The sequence below is a fragment of the Mytilus edulis genome, chromosome 5 (genome assembly GCF_963676685.1).
Source record: "Mytilus edulis chromosome 5, xbMytEdul2.2, whole genome shotgun sequence".
Lineage (NCBI taxonomy): Eukaryota > Metazoa > Mollusca > Bivalvia > Mytilida > Mytilidae > Mytilus > Mytilus edulis.
The window spans coordinates 30,694,964-30,714,846 of NC_092348.1; the positions used below are offsets into that span (position 1 = coordinate 30,694,964).

At 32.5% G+C, this 19,883-nt stretch overlaps 1 protein-coding gene across 1 annotated transcript; it reads right to left on the reverse strand.

The window, feature by feature from the left end:
• Positions 1 to 13,860: 13,860 nt before the first annotated feature.
• On the reverse strand, positions 13,861 to 18,628 carry LOC139523413 (ankyrin repeat domain-containing protein 50-like). The gene has a single exon (XM_071317439.1). It carries the CDS (start codon positions 18,544 to 18,546, stop codon positions 15,703 to 15,705), a length of 2,844 nt encoding a protein of 947 aa, XP_071173540.1. The 5' UTR covers positions 18,547 to 18,628; the 3' UTR covers positions 13,861 to 15,702.
• Positions 18,629 to 19,883: the final 1,255 nt, after the last annotated feature.

Here is a 19,883-nt window from a genome sequence, read left to right on the forward strand (position 1 = left end):
ACGTTTAATGGTATTGATCTTATAAGTTTAAGATGTGTGAGTAGCAAATTAAATCATGCAACACTACTTACGGTATTAAATGGACATTACAGTCATATCTCAAAAACATTGAGTTTGCAGACAATATCTGCCAGCTTTCTCATCGCCATGAAAAAACCACTTACTGGTTCCCCAAAAGCTCCTACTGGTGTCATGTAATATCAGAACTACTAATTAAACCTTAAGAAATCTAGTATAGCTGTACTTATGTTGAAAAAAATAAGAAATTATCCAATTTATTTATTTCGGTGAAAATAATAGGATGAACATGCAACCGTAGAATGTCTCGTCTCAAATTTCAGTGGTTGCACATGTGTCAGACACTGCGAAAAGTTAAAGCGAGCATTTATAATTTAAAATGTATTGCAAGTTACATAAAAATAAATAAGTTCTACTTTCTATGAAAATTTTTACATTATTACCTACAGATCAGGCAAAATTTGCTGAATCAGCAATGTTTACTCTCAGGGGTGGAATTTAAGGCTTGTTTTATCATAATTGCCCTTAATCAACTTTTTATTGATAAACTTACAAATTGCATAGGTAAAAAAAGTTCCTTCATTTATTTAGTGTAAAAATATATATCCCCCTTAACCTTATTGATGAAAACCGTTGAAGCTGTTTGATCAATTGTGCGGATTAATTTATACGTTTTATTGATACTCACGAACAACTTAAACTTAAGTTAAAAATTATATGTGGTAAGTTTCGACATTGTAAATGGAAATTCATTTGATTAAGTGATAAAGTGTGTAATAAATGCGTTTTGAGACAAAATTCTGTACATTTTCACGAAGCATGCTGTTTTGGTTTATTACCATGTGTTCAGAAATATTGTCAACTTTTGCTACACAAATTTTATACATGAAAATATATTAAATCTAGCTATTCATGATCATATGTATCTTTTTACATCATTTAAAAATTTGCTGTTTTTAGCATTAATATATTTGTTAATTTCGTATGTGTTTAAAAATTCATTTCTAAAAACTGCATAAGCGTCTATGCATTTTTGTTTATAATTTGATATATGAGTACTTTTATGAACTGAATATATTAAGACAGTTAGGAAGAGATTTATATCATTATACATAGGATCATGTATTTTATAGCCCAGTACTAAAGTTTTAAAATTAAAAATATGTGACCCAATTTTGATTTTGCTTACAAGTACATATATTTTCTTCCAAAATTCATGAAAGAATTGACATTTGAGAAAAAAGTGTTCGTAATCTTCAGTCAAGTTACACAAGTCACACATACTTGTTTCTTGTATGTGCCATTGTAGTAATAATTGTTTACATGGGAGGATGTAATGGAGTAATTTCCATCTTAACATTTTATATTTGTTATTTATTAAATAGGTAAAAGTAAATTGAAGCACATTATTTATTGGAATGATTGATTCTAGATTGAAGATGTTTTTCCATTTGGAAAATCCTAGTGGTCTCTCATCATTTTTGTTATTTAAATGGTTATATATATCTTTGGATGACATATTTTCAATTAATTTTGATTTTTTGTTAACAGTCAAGGACAAGTTTAATTTTGTTTTTATAGAAGTTTTCAAAGATTTGTCAGATTTTAATGTACTAACCCATTCTTTTGGAATACAATTTTTCAATTTTAAAAGTTCGGAGATCCAATTAGTTTGTGAGGTTAGTTTCTCCAATATAACTTTTTGTGATATGTGACCTTTTTGATCAATTATATCGTTAATGAAAATAATACCATCTTTTATCCAATTTAGGTAAACTAAACATTTTCCTTTAAATTTTATGTTTTATTACCCCACAACATTTGCTGCCTAATATTTCTACAATTTATGATGGGTGTATTACTTGATAGTGTATTATTTGCTTCATACCAGCTCTTTAACATGTTCAAGTAAAATAAGGGTAGTATATTACTTAAATTAGGTAATGATTTTATGTTGTCAGGCATCATATAAAATATAAGGTTGTTTTTACCAAATTTATTGAAATAATAAGTTGGAATAACTTTCCAATTAGCAAATTCTTTTGCGGTTAATCGTTTAACCCATGAAATTTGTAATGCATTCAAAAATCAATGTCTGTCATTTTTAGACTTCCATTTGTGTAATCTTTGGTAAGTGTTGAACGTTTTACCTTTTCTTGTTTATTATTCCATATAAAATTGTATATGAGTTTTTTAAAATCTTTTATGTACATTTGGGGTATTGAAACAACCGAAGCTAAAAAAGTAAGATTAGGTAAAATAAGCGACTTAACAACTGTTATTCGACCTATCATTAGGTCTTTCCACTTTTCTGTGGAAAGACCTATTGTTTTTCTTCTGATTATTTTTTTTTTTCTTCCGCCTAATTTAGTTCTTGCGATAAACATTTGTTTCGCAATATGTCGCTTAGATATTTTGTATATGATATCGAACAGTTTATGCGCTTTTGAAATTTACCCTGCGTAAACGAATACTTTTCTTTGTAGGAGTTATCTCCCCAAACACTGTTTTCCTTGTTATGGCATCTCCTTCGCAACCGTTAAAGATTATGACAAATTTATATTACAAAATTGTTCGTTACATCCTCAGTAATTTTTGGCGTATTTGGATCGAAGCCATTCGAAGAAATTTTATAGGAGTTATCTATCTTTTCGGAATAAATTTGTCGGTATGTTTTTTTAACTCATAAACCGTTAACCGTATAACCCTGGAATGTTTTTATTTGAGTCCCCTGATTCCTAACTTAGAAAATTAGGTCAAGGTCAAAGGTCAAGGTCATATTTTAGATTTTCATATGTCTTTGATTTCCCTATAACTCTTGAACGGTTATAGATACAAAAAAATTAAGCAGTGAAAAATGCTTGGTACTTCAAGGGACAACTTTTTTTACATTATGACTATATTGATTTTACCATCATGTAAGGGACATAACTCCCATCGATGGTTTTTAAAAGGCCATTTTTAGGCAAAACTGTTAAACAAAAGGTCCTTGACCCATAGGGTCTTTTGCAATGACCTTGTGGAGCAATGACCTTGACGAAGGTTACAAGGTCAAAGGTCAAGGTCATCAAATTATGTGGTTTTGGCACTATTTAAACAGTTTTATGTGTTTGAATTTCAACCAACCAACCAACATACCAACCAACCAACCAATCAATCAATCAATCAATCATGATCATGATCAATCAACCAATAATGATCATGATCAATCAATCAATCATGTTTCCGTCTCATGTGTTTCTTATAGGGTTCAACCAACCAACCAACCAACCAACCAACCAATCAACCAATCAATCAATCAATCAATCATGATCATGATCAACCAATCATGTTTCCGTCTCATGTGTTTAATATATGGTCCAAGATCTTCTTTGTGTCTTTTTCCGTGTTTCAATTGACCCTATCCAATGTGGTTAACCAACCAACCAACCAACCAACCAACCAACCAACTAATCAATCAATCAATCAATCAATCAATCTTGATCATGATCAATCAATCATGTTTCCGTCTCATGTGTTTAATATAGGGTCCAAGATCTTCTTTGTTTCTTTTTCCGTGTTTCAATTGACCCTATCCAACGTGTTTAACCAACCAACCAACCAACCAACCAACCAACTAATCAATCAATCAATCAACCAATCAATCAATCATGATCATGATCAATCAATCATGTTTCCGTCTCATGTGTTTAATATAGGGTCCAAGATCTTCTTTGTTTCTTTTTCCGTGTTTCAATTGACCCTATCCAACGTGTTTAACCAACCAACCAACCAACTAATCAATTAATCAATCAATCAACTAATCAATCAATCATGATCATGATCAATCAATCATGTTTCCGTCTCATGTGTTTAATATAGGGTCCAAGATCTTCTTTGTTTCTTTTTCCGTGTTTCAATTGACCCTATCCAACGTGTTTAACCAACCAACCAATCAACCAACCAACCAACCAACTAACCAACTTATCAATCAATCAATCAATCAATCAATCAATCAATCAATCAATCTGTATGACTGTTTAATCATGACAGTTTATTGAAGGAACAAACTCTCAATTATTCAAGAAAAATTGAAATTTAATATTGTTCTTACGTCACTTCTGAAAAAAAAATCCACATGTTCTCTGAAACTACAAGTACAATCGACCTCAAAATTTGCAGTCAGCAGGGCATACATGTACTAAACGTTTATAAAAAAACTTGGTGCAGATATCTCTCAAAGCTTTTCCTAGAGAAAAGAAATGGCAATGCCGTAAAAATAGCTTGCTAGGTCCGTAAATCTCAGTAAAAACCTACAATAAAATGTCCGCTCCGAGTTTGAAATACTAATCTGTGTTACAAACAGGTGCTGAAAAATGTACATTATCAGAAAATAATCAATAAATGTATTTTAAAGTTACACCGGATCAATTAAATCCAAAACATGCACTACTTGTGAACTGTCATCAAAATGTCAATTTCCTACAATGACAAAAGAAATTACATTTTTGTACATTCCATCTCTATAGATGTTGTCTGTTTAACGTCCCCACCTAAAAAGAAATAAAAAGACTATCTTATTGTTATTATAAACCCGTGTCACGTGATGTGGCGCGCGCGCTGTACCTAAAATAAAAGAAAAACTTTCCAAACTAAACATGAAACTTCTCCGGTAACAATAATATAGACCCCATACAGAAACAAACAAACAAACAAACAAAAAAACAAACAAACACCCCCCAATTCAATTAATTTTACAGGGGGAAAGAAAAGCAATTGATTTATATTTTTTTTTTCTTCCGCCTAATTTTGTTCTTGCGATAAACATTTGTTTCGCAATATGTCGCTTAGATATTTGGTATATGATATCGAACAGTTTATGCGCTTTTAAAATTTACCCTGCGTAAACGAATACTTTTCTTTGTAGGAGTTATCTCACCAAACACTGTTTTCCTTGTTATCGCATCTCCTTCGCAACCGTAAAATATTTTGACAAATTTATTTTACAAAATTGCTCGTTATATCCTTCGCATGATTTGTCCTATTTTGACCGAAGCGATATGAACGCTCCATATGAGAGTTATTTCCCCTTATGCATTTGATATAAGTGATATGCATTTCTATCTTGTAAACCATAAGTGCTAGAGACCTAGGACCTTTTGATTTGAAGTCCTTGGTCCAAAAAAATAAAAATTAGTTCAAGGTCAAAGGTCAAGGTCATATTCTAATTTTTGAATTTGGCTTATTATCTCTTATTTCCAGAAACTGTATAAGATAACGACAAGTTATTTTACCTAAATTGTTTGTTGCGACATGTCGTTACACGTAAATTTTGATTGCAAGGGTACGTTGAACGTAAAAGGAGTTTTCCCCCCTCTTGTATTAAAAAATACGCGTATGGTGATATAACTCATTAACCAACTATATATAAGACCTATAGTCTTTTGATTTGAGTTCCTTGGTTTGTGACCTTGAAATTGAGGTCAAGGTCATAGGTTAATAGGACGTTCTAGATTTTGACCTTCGCTTTAAATTCATATAGATACATCATAAAGCAATAAGAACTAACATTATTAACTGATTTTTCCTATATCAATATCAAAATAGATCTTTACTAGTGGAAAGACCTTCAATTGTTCTCTGAACAATTGGTTTTTAATTGTTAAATTTCTTTTTTCCCAATCAAGTATTAATTTTTTTGACTGTTTCATTGTTTTTTCAATATTTAATTTGTCACATTCACTTTTATTTAATCCAAAGTAAACACCTAAATCGTTAATTGGTTTATTGCTCCAGTGTATATTTTCAATTTTTTCTTTACAATGTTTAAGTCTACCCAACCATATACCTTCTGTTTTAGATTTATTCAGTTTTAAACCAGAAACCGTTCCAAATATTTCTATTAGGTTCAATGCTTGGTGAATTTCATTTTTAGAATTGAGAAAGAGGGTTGTATCATCAGCTAATTGGGAAATTTTTAGACTATGTGTTTTTTCATCTAGTTTAATTTGAAATCCTTTAATGTTAGAATCTTGTCTTACTCTACAGGCCAAGATTTCAACTGCTATTACAAAAATAAGAGAACTTAACGGACATCCTTGTTTTATTCCACGGTGAAGTCTATAGGTTTCTGAGATCCAGCCGTTATTAGATAGGCATCCTTTAGTATCATTATATAAAGTTTTTACCCATTTTATGAAGGAAGGTGGTACTCCAAATTTTAATAGGGATTCATACATGAAGGGCCATTCTAAAGAATCAAAGGCTTTGGAAAAGTCTATGAACAATAAGATTCCTTCTATATTAAATTTTTCTAAGTAATCTATTATATCTTGAATCTGGCGAATATTAAAACCTATGTACCGATTTTTAATATATCCATTCTGATCACTATGAATAATTTTGGACAACACTAGCTTTAATCGCTGCGCTAAGGCATAGGCCATAAGCTTAGTATCTACATTTAATAAAGTGATTGGCCTATAGTTGACTAATGATAATGGATCATTTTTTTTATATAATAAGGAAATAACCCTTATTTTTTGGAGTGTTGTCATTTCTTCTTTTTCAGAGCATGTATTAAATACTTTTACTGCGGATTCTTTTATGTATGACCAAAAGGTATGATAAAATTCTACACTTAAACCATCTAGTCCAGGGGACTTATTTAGTTTCATATTAAATATAGCATTTGTACATTCTTCTATTGTTAGGTTGCCCCCCCAATAGTTCACTCGCAGTATTGGATAGTGAGTGATCTATCTTTGTTTCACTTATATAATTTTTTATTTCAGAAGGATCTGGTTCAGTACTTTTATATAAATTTTGGTAATAGTTTACCCAAGAATAAGAATATCGGATGCATCTGTAACTATGTTACCTTGATTTTTTTTTAGGGCAGAAATAGTTTTCTTAGTTTGTCTTGATTTTTCAAGACCCAAAAAATATTTTGTGTTTTTGTCCCCTACTTCTGCCCATTTGACTCGGGATCTGATTTGTGCACCTCTAGTTTCTTTTATATATAAATTTTGTAAATTATTTTCTACATTATTTATTTCTATTTTAGAATGTTCAGAATTACTTGATTTTTCGTATAAGAATTTTAACTTATTTTCTAAATGTTTAATTTCATTTTTACTTTCAGCAGCCTTTTGTTTGCAGTATGTAATGGTTGCCTCCCTTACTTCAGTTTTGAGAATGTCCCAAGTAACTCGAGGATCGTCATTTTTGGTGAGTATTATTTCTTTATGGGTGTCAATTAATTTAATTATTATTTCTTTGTATTTTGTATCATTCAGTATACTGTTATTTATCTTAAAGAATCCTTTGCCTTTATTTTGAGCTTTAAGTCTTATTTGTAAAGAGATCGCTTGATGATTTGTATGTGATATTAGTGCAGGTCTTATGTCTGCTGATATTATGTGAGGTCTTATATCTGGGCTTATTAGAAAGAAATCAATTCTGCTTGCAACACTTCTATTGTTTTTTCTTCTCCATGTAAATTGACTGCTGTTTTGATTTAGTTCTCTCCAAATATCAATAAGTTTATATTTTTTTATTAGTTGCTTTAAACTGTTAACAGGTTTATTTTGATTATTAGGGCTAATACTTTTTCTATCAAATGAAGTTAAACTTTCATTCATATCACCCCCCATTATTAATATTCCTAAGCGGTTATTATTAATGATATTGTTTACTTTTTTGAAAAATGAGTTTCTATTTCGACGAATGTTTGGAGCATATATGTTCAGTAGTATAAAGATATTACCATCAAGTTCTATATTAATGAGTATTATTCTTCCATCATTATCTCTAGTTTCATTAATGATTTTATGTTTTATGTTTTCTTTTATAAGAATTGTTACGCCTCTTGATTGTGAATTTCTGAAACTATGGTAAAGTTTCCCTTTTATCTCATTGTTCATAACATTTTCATGTTTTTCAATAAAATGTGAATCTTGTATAAATAAAATATTACACTTTTGGTTTTTGCACCATAGGTTTAATCTTTCTCTCTTTTCTTTTTGCCCTAAGCCTTGGCAGTTTAGGGAACATATATTTAGTTTTTCACTCATTATAGATATAATTCATTTCTATATTACACATATCTTCAGAATTATACAACAGAGACAATAGGTTGAGCTTTAAAAGAAAATAAGTTGATGTCATATTGTTAATATACACATTGAAATTGTTTACATACACATATAAATTATACACATATAAATCATATAGATGAGGGTTGATTTCTAAATTACATAGTATCATGTGTTTAAAACCAACATTAATGAGGATGAACTTTATGTTGTGTGTGATAATCATATACTTGTTTACATGTATGTTTATTTTTCTTTTCAGGTTGAGATATCTGTTGCATAGATAAGATTTTGCCTTTTGCATAAGTTTACTTTTTGGCGTTTCATGATACGTAAATGGGAGCGTTTTTCTCCCAAGCATTATGAAGACTGTGATTTTGGATATGAAGTAGAAGCATACATGTAATGATATGACAACTTAACCATGATGACTGTTTTTTCCTGTTCTCTTTGCTCAACAATTTTAATTTGTTTTTGAATATCCTGTGAATATCGAGGAAGAAGTGCATAAGAAGATGAAATATTTGTGCAGTGTATAATCTTTATTTGATTGGATTTAACAGACATAATAGTATTGGATTTGTGATAATGTTTGGACTATGTGTGTGTGAAAATTTAATTCTAGAATTTCTCTGATCTAGTGTGAATGCCTTAGCATAAGGAACTGCTGATGTATCATAACTTGTTTTTTGCATAATTTTTTTTTTGCTGATATTGTTTACAAAACATTTGATAGTTGCGATCCAGCTTTTATTATGACATTTACATGTAGTTGGCGGATATATGGAAATTTGTTTGTCGTAAAATGAATTGTTAATTTAAAAAAAAAAGGAGTGCTTTTCAATATCAAAAATAAATTACATGTATACCTATATTTTTGTATTACTCTTTCATGGGAATATGTATAATCTACTATTATACCATATCCGTTTTTTTGTTCATTTTTTATAATATAGATAAAACCAACAAAAAAGACAAAAATAACATATATGAATTTACATACACACATGATTATTTGAAAGAAATATTTGGGTGTTAGCCACACACAAAAAAAGGGGGGGGGGAATAAAAATACAGTTTGTTTCTTTAATCAAACTACATTGACCTGAATTTATATCGTTTTCAAATGAGTTAATGCCCTTTCGGTTTTTGAATAGGGACGGATCGTTCATGGACTTCATCAGTTGGTGTTGTTGCTGGACGCTTTTCACTACGAGAGTCAAATGTTCGCGCACTAAATTGAAACATCGTTGTCTGTATGTTTGGTTTTTTTGCGTTAGCGTCTCCTGATTTTTTCCTTAGTTTTTTTGATTTCTTTTTTTTTCTTTTTGGGGGTTTCCACTTCCTCTGAAATATCATTCGTTTTATTTTCGAACCAAAATGTAGCTTTGGTGATTTTCTTCGAGGCTTTTCCGAGTACATTTGATACCTTTTGCGGATTAACATTTGTTGTTGATGGTGAAGCTGCTACATGTGTGCTTTCTTCTGGTATATCATTGATTGACTCAGTGTTAGATTCGTCACTTTGAGAAGAGCTGCTGCTTTTTGACTCATTATCGTGAAGCATGCTGTTACTCTCCTTGTTTTGAGCATCAAAACTTGGACAGTCGGCCTGCTTGTGACCAGGAAGCTTGCACTGTTTATAGACCCAGTCGTTCTAGCAGTCTCGAAATTTGTGACCATTTTGATAACATTTATTACATACTAAGTTATCATGATTGTCCTTTTTTGATGGCATTTGATCTTTATGGAAGACCATGGCTCTATATTTTCCTATTCTGATAAATCTTGGTAAGGGTTTTTCTAATTGGTCGCAAAAAAGAATGCGATCACCCGTTTGGCATTCTGTCAGCAACCCATCTACTCGAAGTCGTTCTCTGTTTAATTTGTGAACAGTACATTTGCCTTCATTTTCGATAGCCCTCAAAATCTGACCATCGTCTGCAGAACAAGGAACGTCTTTGACTCTGACGCGTAGGTACAAGAGTGATAAGTATTCACTTGATTTTGGGTTGGTACTATAAGCATTAATTAGCTTGTTACGTACAGTTATTTTTTTGATGATGAGAGTTTCTCTGTCGTTCTCAGAATCTGGGTAGATGCGCCACATACTTCTTACACGCTGTAGGCCTTTCAGATGGCTCTTTGGTATACATGAGTCAATGGAGTTGTAAAGTTCGAGGTGTGTAAGGTATTGATCTGGGCTTGGTTTCACCTCACCAAAGAGGTCAGTTTCCAAGATAAATACAGGTTTTACAGAGCTGAGCGTTTCGTGAATATTGACATGAGGTTCACCATTCAGATAGTCTTTAGGTATAAGACCTAATTTAACTGCATCAGTGTAGGCTTTGGATGAATTTGTGTTATGACTGATATCACTGTCATTTTGTTGTTTACCTGCGGTAGCCATATTACATTTACTGAATGTTTTTTTTTACAACTTATTTTTGTGTGAAATACACGTTCAATTTAACTATCAAACAGTATATGCACATCACTAAACTTTCATAGGTTTGTTTTATCGAAAAAAAGTCGTTTGAAATCTTGTATTTACGATTATTTCGAAGTTTTGGTAAGAGCTCAAAATTTTCCTTGGATAAGCTTGAGGCCGCTTACGATATCTTACGATATAAGGACTGTCATGTTCTCTTTAATGTAGACCGAATAAGGACTGTCATGTTCTCTTTACTGTAGACCGAATAAGGACTCATGTTCTCTTTACTGTAGACCGAATAAGGACTGTCATGTTCTCTTTAATGTAGACCGAATAAGGACTGTCATGTTCTCTTTACTGTAGACCGAATAAGGACTGTCATGTTCTCTTTACTGTAGACAGAATAAGGACTGTCATGTTCTCTTTACTGTAGACCGAATAAGGACTGTCATGTTCTCTTTAATGTAGAGTTAAATAATGATGATTCTTGTCGTAAGTACTGTGGTCCTTTTGATGATTCTCATTATCTGCCTAATGTAGATTTTACAATAACTCTCATGTTTCCAATATTGTAAACATTATAAGGACTATCATCTTCTCACAATTGTAGCCTAAAGACTCCTGTTTTCACTACTGAAAACCAAAATATTACTTATGTTCTTAATACTGTGGAATGTGGACCTCATTATGACTCTCATGTTTCCACTACTGTCACATTCTGAATACTGTAGTCTTTAGAATGACCCTCATACTTTTGTACACATAGAAATGACTCGCATATGTTATACTTGGTCTTCAGAGAGCTTCAAGAAGCCTCTTCCTAAGTTATTAACATCAATTAGTGTACCATCAATCAAAGCCGGGCGTCAAAGTGATTGTGAAACTACATATTCTAAAAGTGGCGTGAATCAGATGTGGATACTAAACAAGAGTGCACACGCTGAAATGTCTCGCCTTCTTTACAAAATATTGATATTATGTTGAGTCTTAAAATATAAAGCTTTACTTCAACTATCACACAAACTTAACATGATCCTAGAAAATGAGGCCAAGTTCATATTAACCAAACGAGAAATACATGTACACCTTACAATCGTACAATACACTAAATATGGTCGACCTATTGCTTATAGTTTCTAAGAAACAGACTTATCCAAAATAAAAAAAAACATTGACCAATGAACCATAAAAATGAGGTCAAGGTCAGATGAATCATGCCAGGCATACATGTTAAGCTTACAATCCTTCCATACAACAAATATAGTAGACCTAATGCATATAGTATCAGAAAGAATAAAAACACACAACATAAAAACTAAACTTTGACCACTGAACCATGAAAATGATGTCAAGGTCAGATGACACCTGCCAGTTGGACATGCACATCTTACAATCCTTCCATGTACCAAATATACTAGACCTATTGCTTATAGTACATGTATCTGAGATATGGATTTGACCAACAAAACTTAACCTTGTTCACGGATCCATGAAATGAGATCGAGGTCAACTGAAAACTGTCTGACGGCCATGAGGACCTTACTTTTTTCACGAATGTGACCTACCGAATTAGAATTATTACCGGTTTTGTAATAATAGGAGCAACACGACGAGTGCCACATTTGAAGCAGGATCTGTTTACCCTTCCGAAGCACCTTGTTTTTTTATTGGGTTCGTATTGCTCTATGTTGTGTTTTGTGTACTATTATTTGTCTTGGTCTTTTTTTTCTTTTTTTTTGCCATAGTGTTGTCTGATCTTCTTAGTTCTGTACACCTAATAATGACTCATGCCGTAAGCACTGTAGATCTTATGGGAATTCTTATTTTCTGCTTACTGTGGACCTTATGATAACTGGCATGTTCTCACTACTACATACTTAATTATAACTGTCAAGTTGTAAGTGCTGTAGACCTTATAATGTCCCTCATATACTTTCAATTTTACACTTAGTAATGACTATCATGTTATATATTCTGTAGAATAAAAACGAACTGTCATGTTCTGACTACTGTAGACCTTCTAATAACTGTCATGTTCTTAGAACTGTAGAACAAACAATGACCCATGTTACCATTTCTGTAGACACCTCATGACTATCAGTATCATGTTTTCACTTCGTTAGTCCTTATAACTACAGTCAAACCTGCCGAAGAGACCAACTGTATTAAGCAAAAACCTGTGTTAAAAGACCACAAATTTTAGATCCCTCTGTAGTACAATGTATATACTAGTAAATTGAACCTGTATTAAAAGACCACCTGTCTTAAGAGACCACTATTTTGCTCTCCCGTAAGTGGTCTCTTAAAACAGGTTTGACTGTACTCTCATTTATAGTTACTCTGATGTTTTCATTAATGAAGATCTTATAATTGCTCTCATGATAGAACTATAGACATAAAAATTTTCATTTTCGCGCTTTTGTAGACCTTATTATAACTATCATGTTCCCACTACTGATGACCTAATAATGACTTATGTTCTTAGTTCTGTTGACCTTACAATAATTCATGTCGTAAGTACCGTAGACCTTATTTTCTGCTTAATGTAGACCTCATAATGATTCAGGTTCTGCTTACTGTATACCTTATAATGACAGCCATGTTCTTAGTACTGTTAACCAAATAATGATTCATTTTATCACTACTGTAGACCTTATGACTATCATGGATACACTTAAGATCTTAAAACGACTCTCATGTTCTCACTAACTGAGACATTATAATGACTCTCATGTTATTTCGATTTTAAGATCTTATAATGACTCTCATTATCTTGGTACTGTTGTCCTGATATTGTCTGTTATGTTCTCTCTTACTGAAGACCTCACGAAGACTTTAATTTTCGCTAGTTTGTAGACCCTATAATGACTATCATTTTCTCCTACTTTTGACATTATCATGACTGATGTTCTTAGTTTTGTAGACCTTATAATGACGGATGTTCTTAGTTCTTTATACCTTATAATGACGGATGTTCTTAATTCTGTATACCTCATAATGACTGTCTTGATTTCACTTGTGTAGACCTTACAATGGCCCACACTGATGTCATTTCAAATGATAACATTAACGGCACCACATTGACGGCAACATTTGCACATTTTAGTAATGAATATCTCAAGGACAAATACTACAAATTGATTAGTTTTTGTCTCTCTATAGAAGTAAAACATTGTTTTACGCTAATAGCAATTTGTTCGCCAAAGTACACTGTCCATTTCATTCTTAAATATCTCTTCGTGCGTCTGGCGTTAATACAAAATTTAAACCTGGTATCTATGATGAGTTTATTTACTATTTGTATTGATAGATAAAACAGAAAGATACTTCTTATTATAACTGATTTTAATACATATATCTCTAATAGGGTCGACAATAGAAACAATGTCTATAAAAATGTTTTGTTAATATATATTTATTTTGTAAATAAAACAGACTAAAATTAGTTTTAACAACCGATTTAAGTTGATAAATCTCTAATAGGTTAAGCATTGGTATGATGTGGGACTCAAATCGAAAAAAATTAAAATAAATCAAGAATGGCTAAAATTTTTGGTTATAATACCTTTTATGAGCTATTGACGTCTTATATAAATAGAAGAAAGGGTGTTATAGGGCAAAACATTTCACACTGTATCGTAAAGAAAACAAACAAGGAGTCCGACCATCTGACAAAAATTCCTAAACTTGACCCAAGTACATCCTTTAGCAATATAATCAATAACTAGAAATATCAAACTTTCAATATACTAGTTACAAGTATCAAATTATACCACACACAAGTTTAAATATTAACATAGCATTAATGACAGCCTATAAAACATTTAAAAAAGGTTTAAACTTTAATTTCCAACTATTTTTTAGAATAGAATGTTGACGAATCATAGCAATTATTATTTTTTTTCCATCACCTCTTTCGCAAAACCAATATATCTTTCGCCACATACATTTTTTTCCGTAACATAAATATATTTTTTGTTTAAAATTTTCCTTTTATAATTCTGTCACCCACCACCAAAAAATATTTTCCTATTGTTGTCGATGATTATTCTCTTAAATTTATCGTTTAGTCTACATCTTGTAATAAAATAAACACTTTGGCATTTATCTTTTAAAAGATACTGTAAAAATAGCAATATAGAAATCATCTTTTTGACTTCTTGGAACACAAGATTCCTCTTCAATAAGTTTATCAGATATATATTTCACTTCCAGTTGAAGGAAAGACTAAAGGCAGAGATTTATATTAATTTTGAACAGGACCGAGGCAACCCCAAATGTGGGATATCCTTTAAATGAGGGACTGTTCCTCGGACAAGGGATCATTTTGCTATTGTAAAATGATAACAGAAAATCTGAACCTTTTTAAATTAAAAGGATGAAATTCATTATCTTTGGAACAACTTATTTAAAAGAGGGGTCCACTTATTTCTAATAATACAGAAGAATATATATGTCCAGGAATATTAAAAAATTCTTGGACATGTTTTGACCATATAATATCAGATAGATGTATAGTTCTTTGGGAAAAGTTTCTTCAAATAATGTAAATATGTGCCCTTTTGTACTAAGAAGTGGTTTTCATAACAACAACAAAAAAAATTCACTTGAAATTGATCCCTCATTTAAGGGATAGTCATTACAGGGAAAGGTTACTCCTCATTTGAGGGGTTGTTCCCAAACTGTTGAATATATTTCTTCATAACGACAGTGTTCTTCTACGGACAATCGTAAATTAAGAAGTTGAGACATAAAACTATGATAGAAACACGTGCGTCGCAAAAACGACTTTGAAGTACCCTCTAAAATAAATAAATTACATCAAAGATAAAGGATACAGTTTTTAGTCGCAGATTGATCTGGCTTTTGAACATTTTCGTCATTACAACTGTTTTCGTTAAAAAAAAGGAGGGGCTACGTCAAAAGTTTGCAAAGGGCCTAATAAATCCTTTATGTGACATGAGACGAAATCCGTATAACAATATCATGCTGTCAAACAATACAATCAACACCTTTATTAATTAGTCCTTTGTTGCCTACAGCTATAAAATGCAATCACCTGATTATTGATTTTCTGTCACAATCTAAACGAGTTTTCAAGGTGAATTCCCAGTATTGTCTGATCAGGTAACGTCCGATAAACCCCCAAAAATAAATAAACTAGATGTATTAAATCTAATCGATCAATACACTTTCGTCAAAATCTGTTGGCAAATGCGGAAATTGCGACATCAAGGAGAAACCGTGTTCATAGGCAATCTTTGAAGATGACCGACCCCATTTGTCTCTTTTATCATAGTGCGCTCCTCTGTCTAACAACATCTCTACTATTTCTTTATGACCATGTTTACGAGCCTTCATTAAAGGTGACTGACCACTCTTGTTACATTTATTATAGTCGGCTCCTCTGTCTAACAACATCTTTACTATTTCTATATGACTAGGTTCACAAGACACCAATGGCATTAAAAGTGATCTGTCATCTTCATCACGTTTATTAAAGTCTACTCTTGGGTCTAACGGCATCTTTAACATTTCTGTATGACCATATTCACAAGCCACCATTAAAGGTGATCTGTCATCTTCATCACATTTATTAAAGTCTGCTCCTCTATTCAACAACATCTTCACTACTGTTGTATGACAATGTTCACAAGCCTTCATTACAGGTGACTGACCCGCCCTGTCACATTTATTACAGTCTGCCTTCCTGTCTAACAACATCTTCACTATGTCTGTATGACCATGCTCACAAGTCGCTATTAGAGGTGATCTGTGATCTTCATCACATTTATTAAAGTCTGCTCCTCTGTTCAACAACATCTTCACTATTTCTGTATGACCATGTTCACAAGCTTTCATTACAGGTGACTGACCCCACTTGTCACATTTATTATAGTCTGCTCCTCTGTCGAACAACATATTTACAATTTCTTTATGACCATGTTTACACGCCTTCATTACAGGTGATTGACCATACTTGTTACATTTATTATAGTATGCTCCTCTGTCTAACAACATCTTTACTAAATCTGTATGACCATGTTCACAAGACTTCCCTAGAGGTGACTGACCCGAATTGTCAAAATTATTGTAGTCTGCTCCTTTATCTAACAACATCTTCACCATTTCTGTATGACCATGTTCACAAGCCCTAAGAAGAGGTGACTGCCCATTTTTATTACATTTATTATAGTCTGCTCCTCTGTCTAACAACATCATTACTATTTCTATATGACCATGTTCACAAGCCTTCATTACAGGTGAATGACCACAATCGTCACATCTATTACAGTCTGCTCCACTATTTAATACCATCTTAACTATTTCCGTACGACCATATTCACAAGCCTTCATTAGAAGTGACTGACCACTCCCTTCACATTTATTATAGTCTGCTCCTCTGTTTAACAACACATTTACCATTTCTGTATGACCATGTTCACAAGCCTTCATAACAGGTGATTCACCCCTTCTGTCATATTTATTACAGTCTGCTCCTCTGTCTAACAACATCTTAACTATTTCTGTATGACTATGTTCACAAGCCTTCATTACAGGTGATTCACTGTTAATATCACATCCGTTATAGTCTGCTCCTCTGTCTAACAACATCTTTACTATTTCTGTATGACCATTTTCACAAGCCTTCATTACAGGTGACCTACTGTTATTATCACATTTCTTATAGTCTGCTTCTATGTCTATCAACATTTTCACTATTTCTACATGACCATGTGCACAAGCCTTCATTACAGGTGATTGACCATTAATATCACATCTATTATAGTCTGCTCCTTTGTCTAACACCATCTTTACTATTTCTGTATGACCATTTGCACATGCCTTCATTACAGGTGACCGAACCCCATTATCACATTTATTACAATCTGCTCCTCTGTCTAACAACATTTTCACTATTTCTGTATGACCATGTTCACAAGCCTTCATTACAGGTGATTCACTGTTAATATCACATCCTATATAGTCTGCTCCTCTGTCTAACAACATCTTTACTATTTCTGTATGACCATGTTCACATGACTTCAGTACAGGTGACTGACCATGATCATTACATTTCTTATAGTCTGCTCCTCTGTCTAACAACATTTTCACTATTTCTTTATGACCATGTTCACAAGCATTCATTACAACTGACTGACCCCAAAAGTCACATTTATTACAGTCTGCTCCTTTGTCTAATAACATCTTGACTATTTCTGTATGACCATGTTCACAAGCCTTCATTACAGGTGACCGACCACCATTATCACCATTTTTACAGTCTGCTCCACTGTCTAACAATATTTTCACTATTTCTGTATGACCATGTTCACAAGCCTTCATTACAGGTGACTGTTTCCTAACGTCACATTTATCACAGTCTGCTCCTTTGTCTAACAACATCTGTACTATTTCTGTATGACCATGTGCACATGCCTTCATTACAGACGACTGAACCCCATTATCACATTTATTATAGTCTGCTCCTCTGTCTAACAACATCTTTACTATTTCTTTATGACCATGTTCACATGCCTTCATTACAGGTGACTGACCATCAATATCACAATTAGTACAGTCTGCTCCTCTTTCTAACATCATTTTTACTATTTCTGTATGACCTTGTTCACAAGCAATATTTATTGGAGACTTTTCATTATACGTACACCTATTGACATTTACCCCATGATGACAACACCACTTGACCAAAGAAATATCTCCTAAATAACAACAATGTAATAAAGACGTGTCATAGGTATCATCATCATCATCTTGAAACATCCAGAAATAAGGTTTTATAGACGTTTTTCTTTCGTCACAGATATTTGCCAGTTGTCTCTGGTAAGATATATCTAGCATATTCAAATAGTTGTGAAATTTCTGTGTGAACAGAGGGATCTTCATATTGATGTTACTAAATACATCTTGAACTTTTCCCTTTGACCAGTCATCAATCATTCTCTGTATGTACATCTGATGATACTTTGTTGGTATTATAGTGATAAAGTGATCCATGTTGTCCTTTCTTTCTAATAAAAATCGTTCCTTGATTAAACCACTGTCGGCATTCCTTATCAAACAATAGATTATTTTTTGTCCATAAGGCCACACCAATTTGATTCCTTGTTCGACGGACCCGCCCGTACCTATTTTTTTCAAAACAGAATTTTTTTATTTTTTTTATATTCCCGCTTCCGGCATCCGGAAATGTAATCATGTCCATTTCCCGCATCGTTTTTTTTTTGTAAATATTATAAAAAGATATCAACATTTGTTTTTAAAATCACAGTCTAACCTATATAAAATTTTAAACATAAAAGCACCCCCACCACACTTTGTAAATATCTGTGAGAATATTTGTTTCAGCATGAAACCTATTTATCCAAAGCGGGAGTGCTCCGTATAAATTTATAACAGCGTCGGAAATACCTGTAAAGAACAAAAAATTGGTTACTTTCCCCCTTACTTATATTCCCTATCAAAAATGTTCGTTGTTAGAATAAAGTACAAAGAACTTCTGAAGGATTTGCCTTCAACTGCAATTATATTGTATGCTGGCGAACAAAACTATCCATAGCCGCTGCATGTTTATGCACCTGTCCTGATTGATTGAGGGGCCTGTCGTTCAGCAGTTATCGTTTGTTGATGTTGTTAATTGGTATTTTCCCGTTTGGATATACATGATATATAAATTAGATCGTTGGTTTTCCTGTTCGAATTGTGTAAGCTAGTAATTTTGGGGTCCTTTATACCCTGCTGTTTGGTCTGTATCAAAGCCCTGTGTAAAAGGCCGTACTTTGACCTGTGTTTGTTTTTATCAGGTTGAGAACAACCCTCCCCCAGACAAGGGGTCATTTTACTGATGTAGAAAAGAAAATAGAACTACCAAGGATTTGTATAGTTCTTCTATACAAAACCTTTGAAAACTTAGAATTTTGTACTCAAAAAGAGGAGAGTTACATCATATTTTAAACAACTTTTTCTAAAAGAGGGGTCCACTTATTTTGAATAATATTATACTGTTAAAGAAAATTTGTTAACATGGTTAAAGTCCAGGAATATTACACAATTCTTGGGCATGTTTTGACCATTTAATACCAGATAGATATATAGTTCTTTGAGAAAATATGTGCCCTTTTGTACAAACAAATATATTATAACTTATATTGATCCCTCATAAAACATGTAAAAAGGATATTTATAACATTAAGGGGTTGTCCCCAAACTGATTATGACTTGGATGGAGAATTGTCTCATTGTCAGTCACACATACATAGACCAGATTTAATTATTTCTTGGTGAACAGGGAAAAAATACTTCAGAATTTTAAGAAATGTCAAAGTACAAGTGAT

Bases quoted from the DNA above. Each gene is read 5' to 3' on its own strand.
- LOC139523413 (XM_071317439.1), bottom strand. From the start codon at position 18,546: ATGGATCACTTTATCACTATAATACCAACAAAGTATCATCAGATGTAC.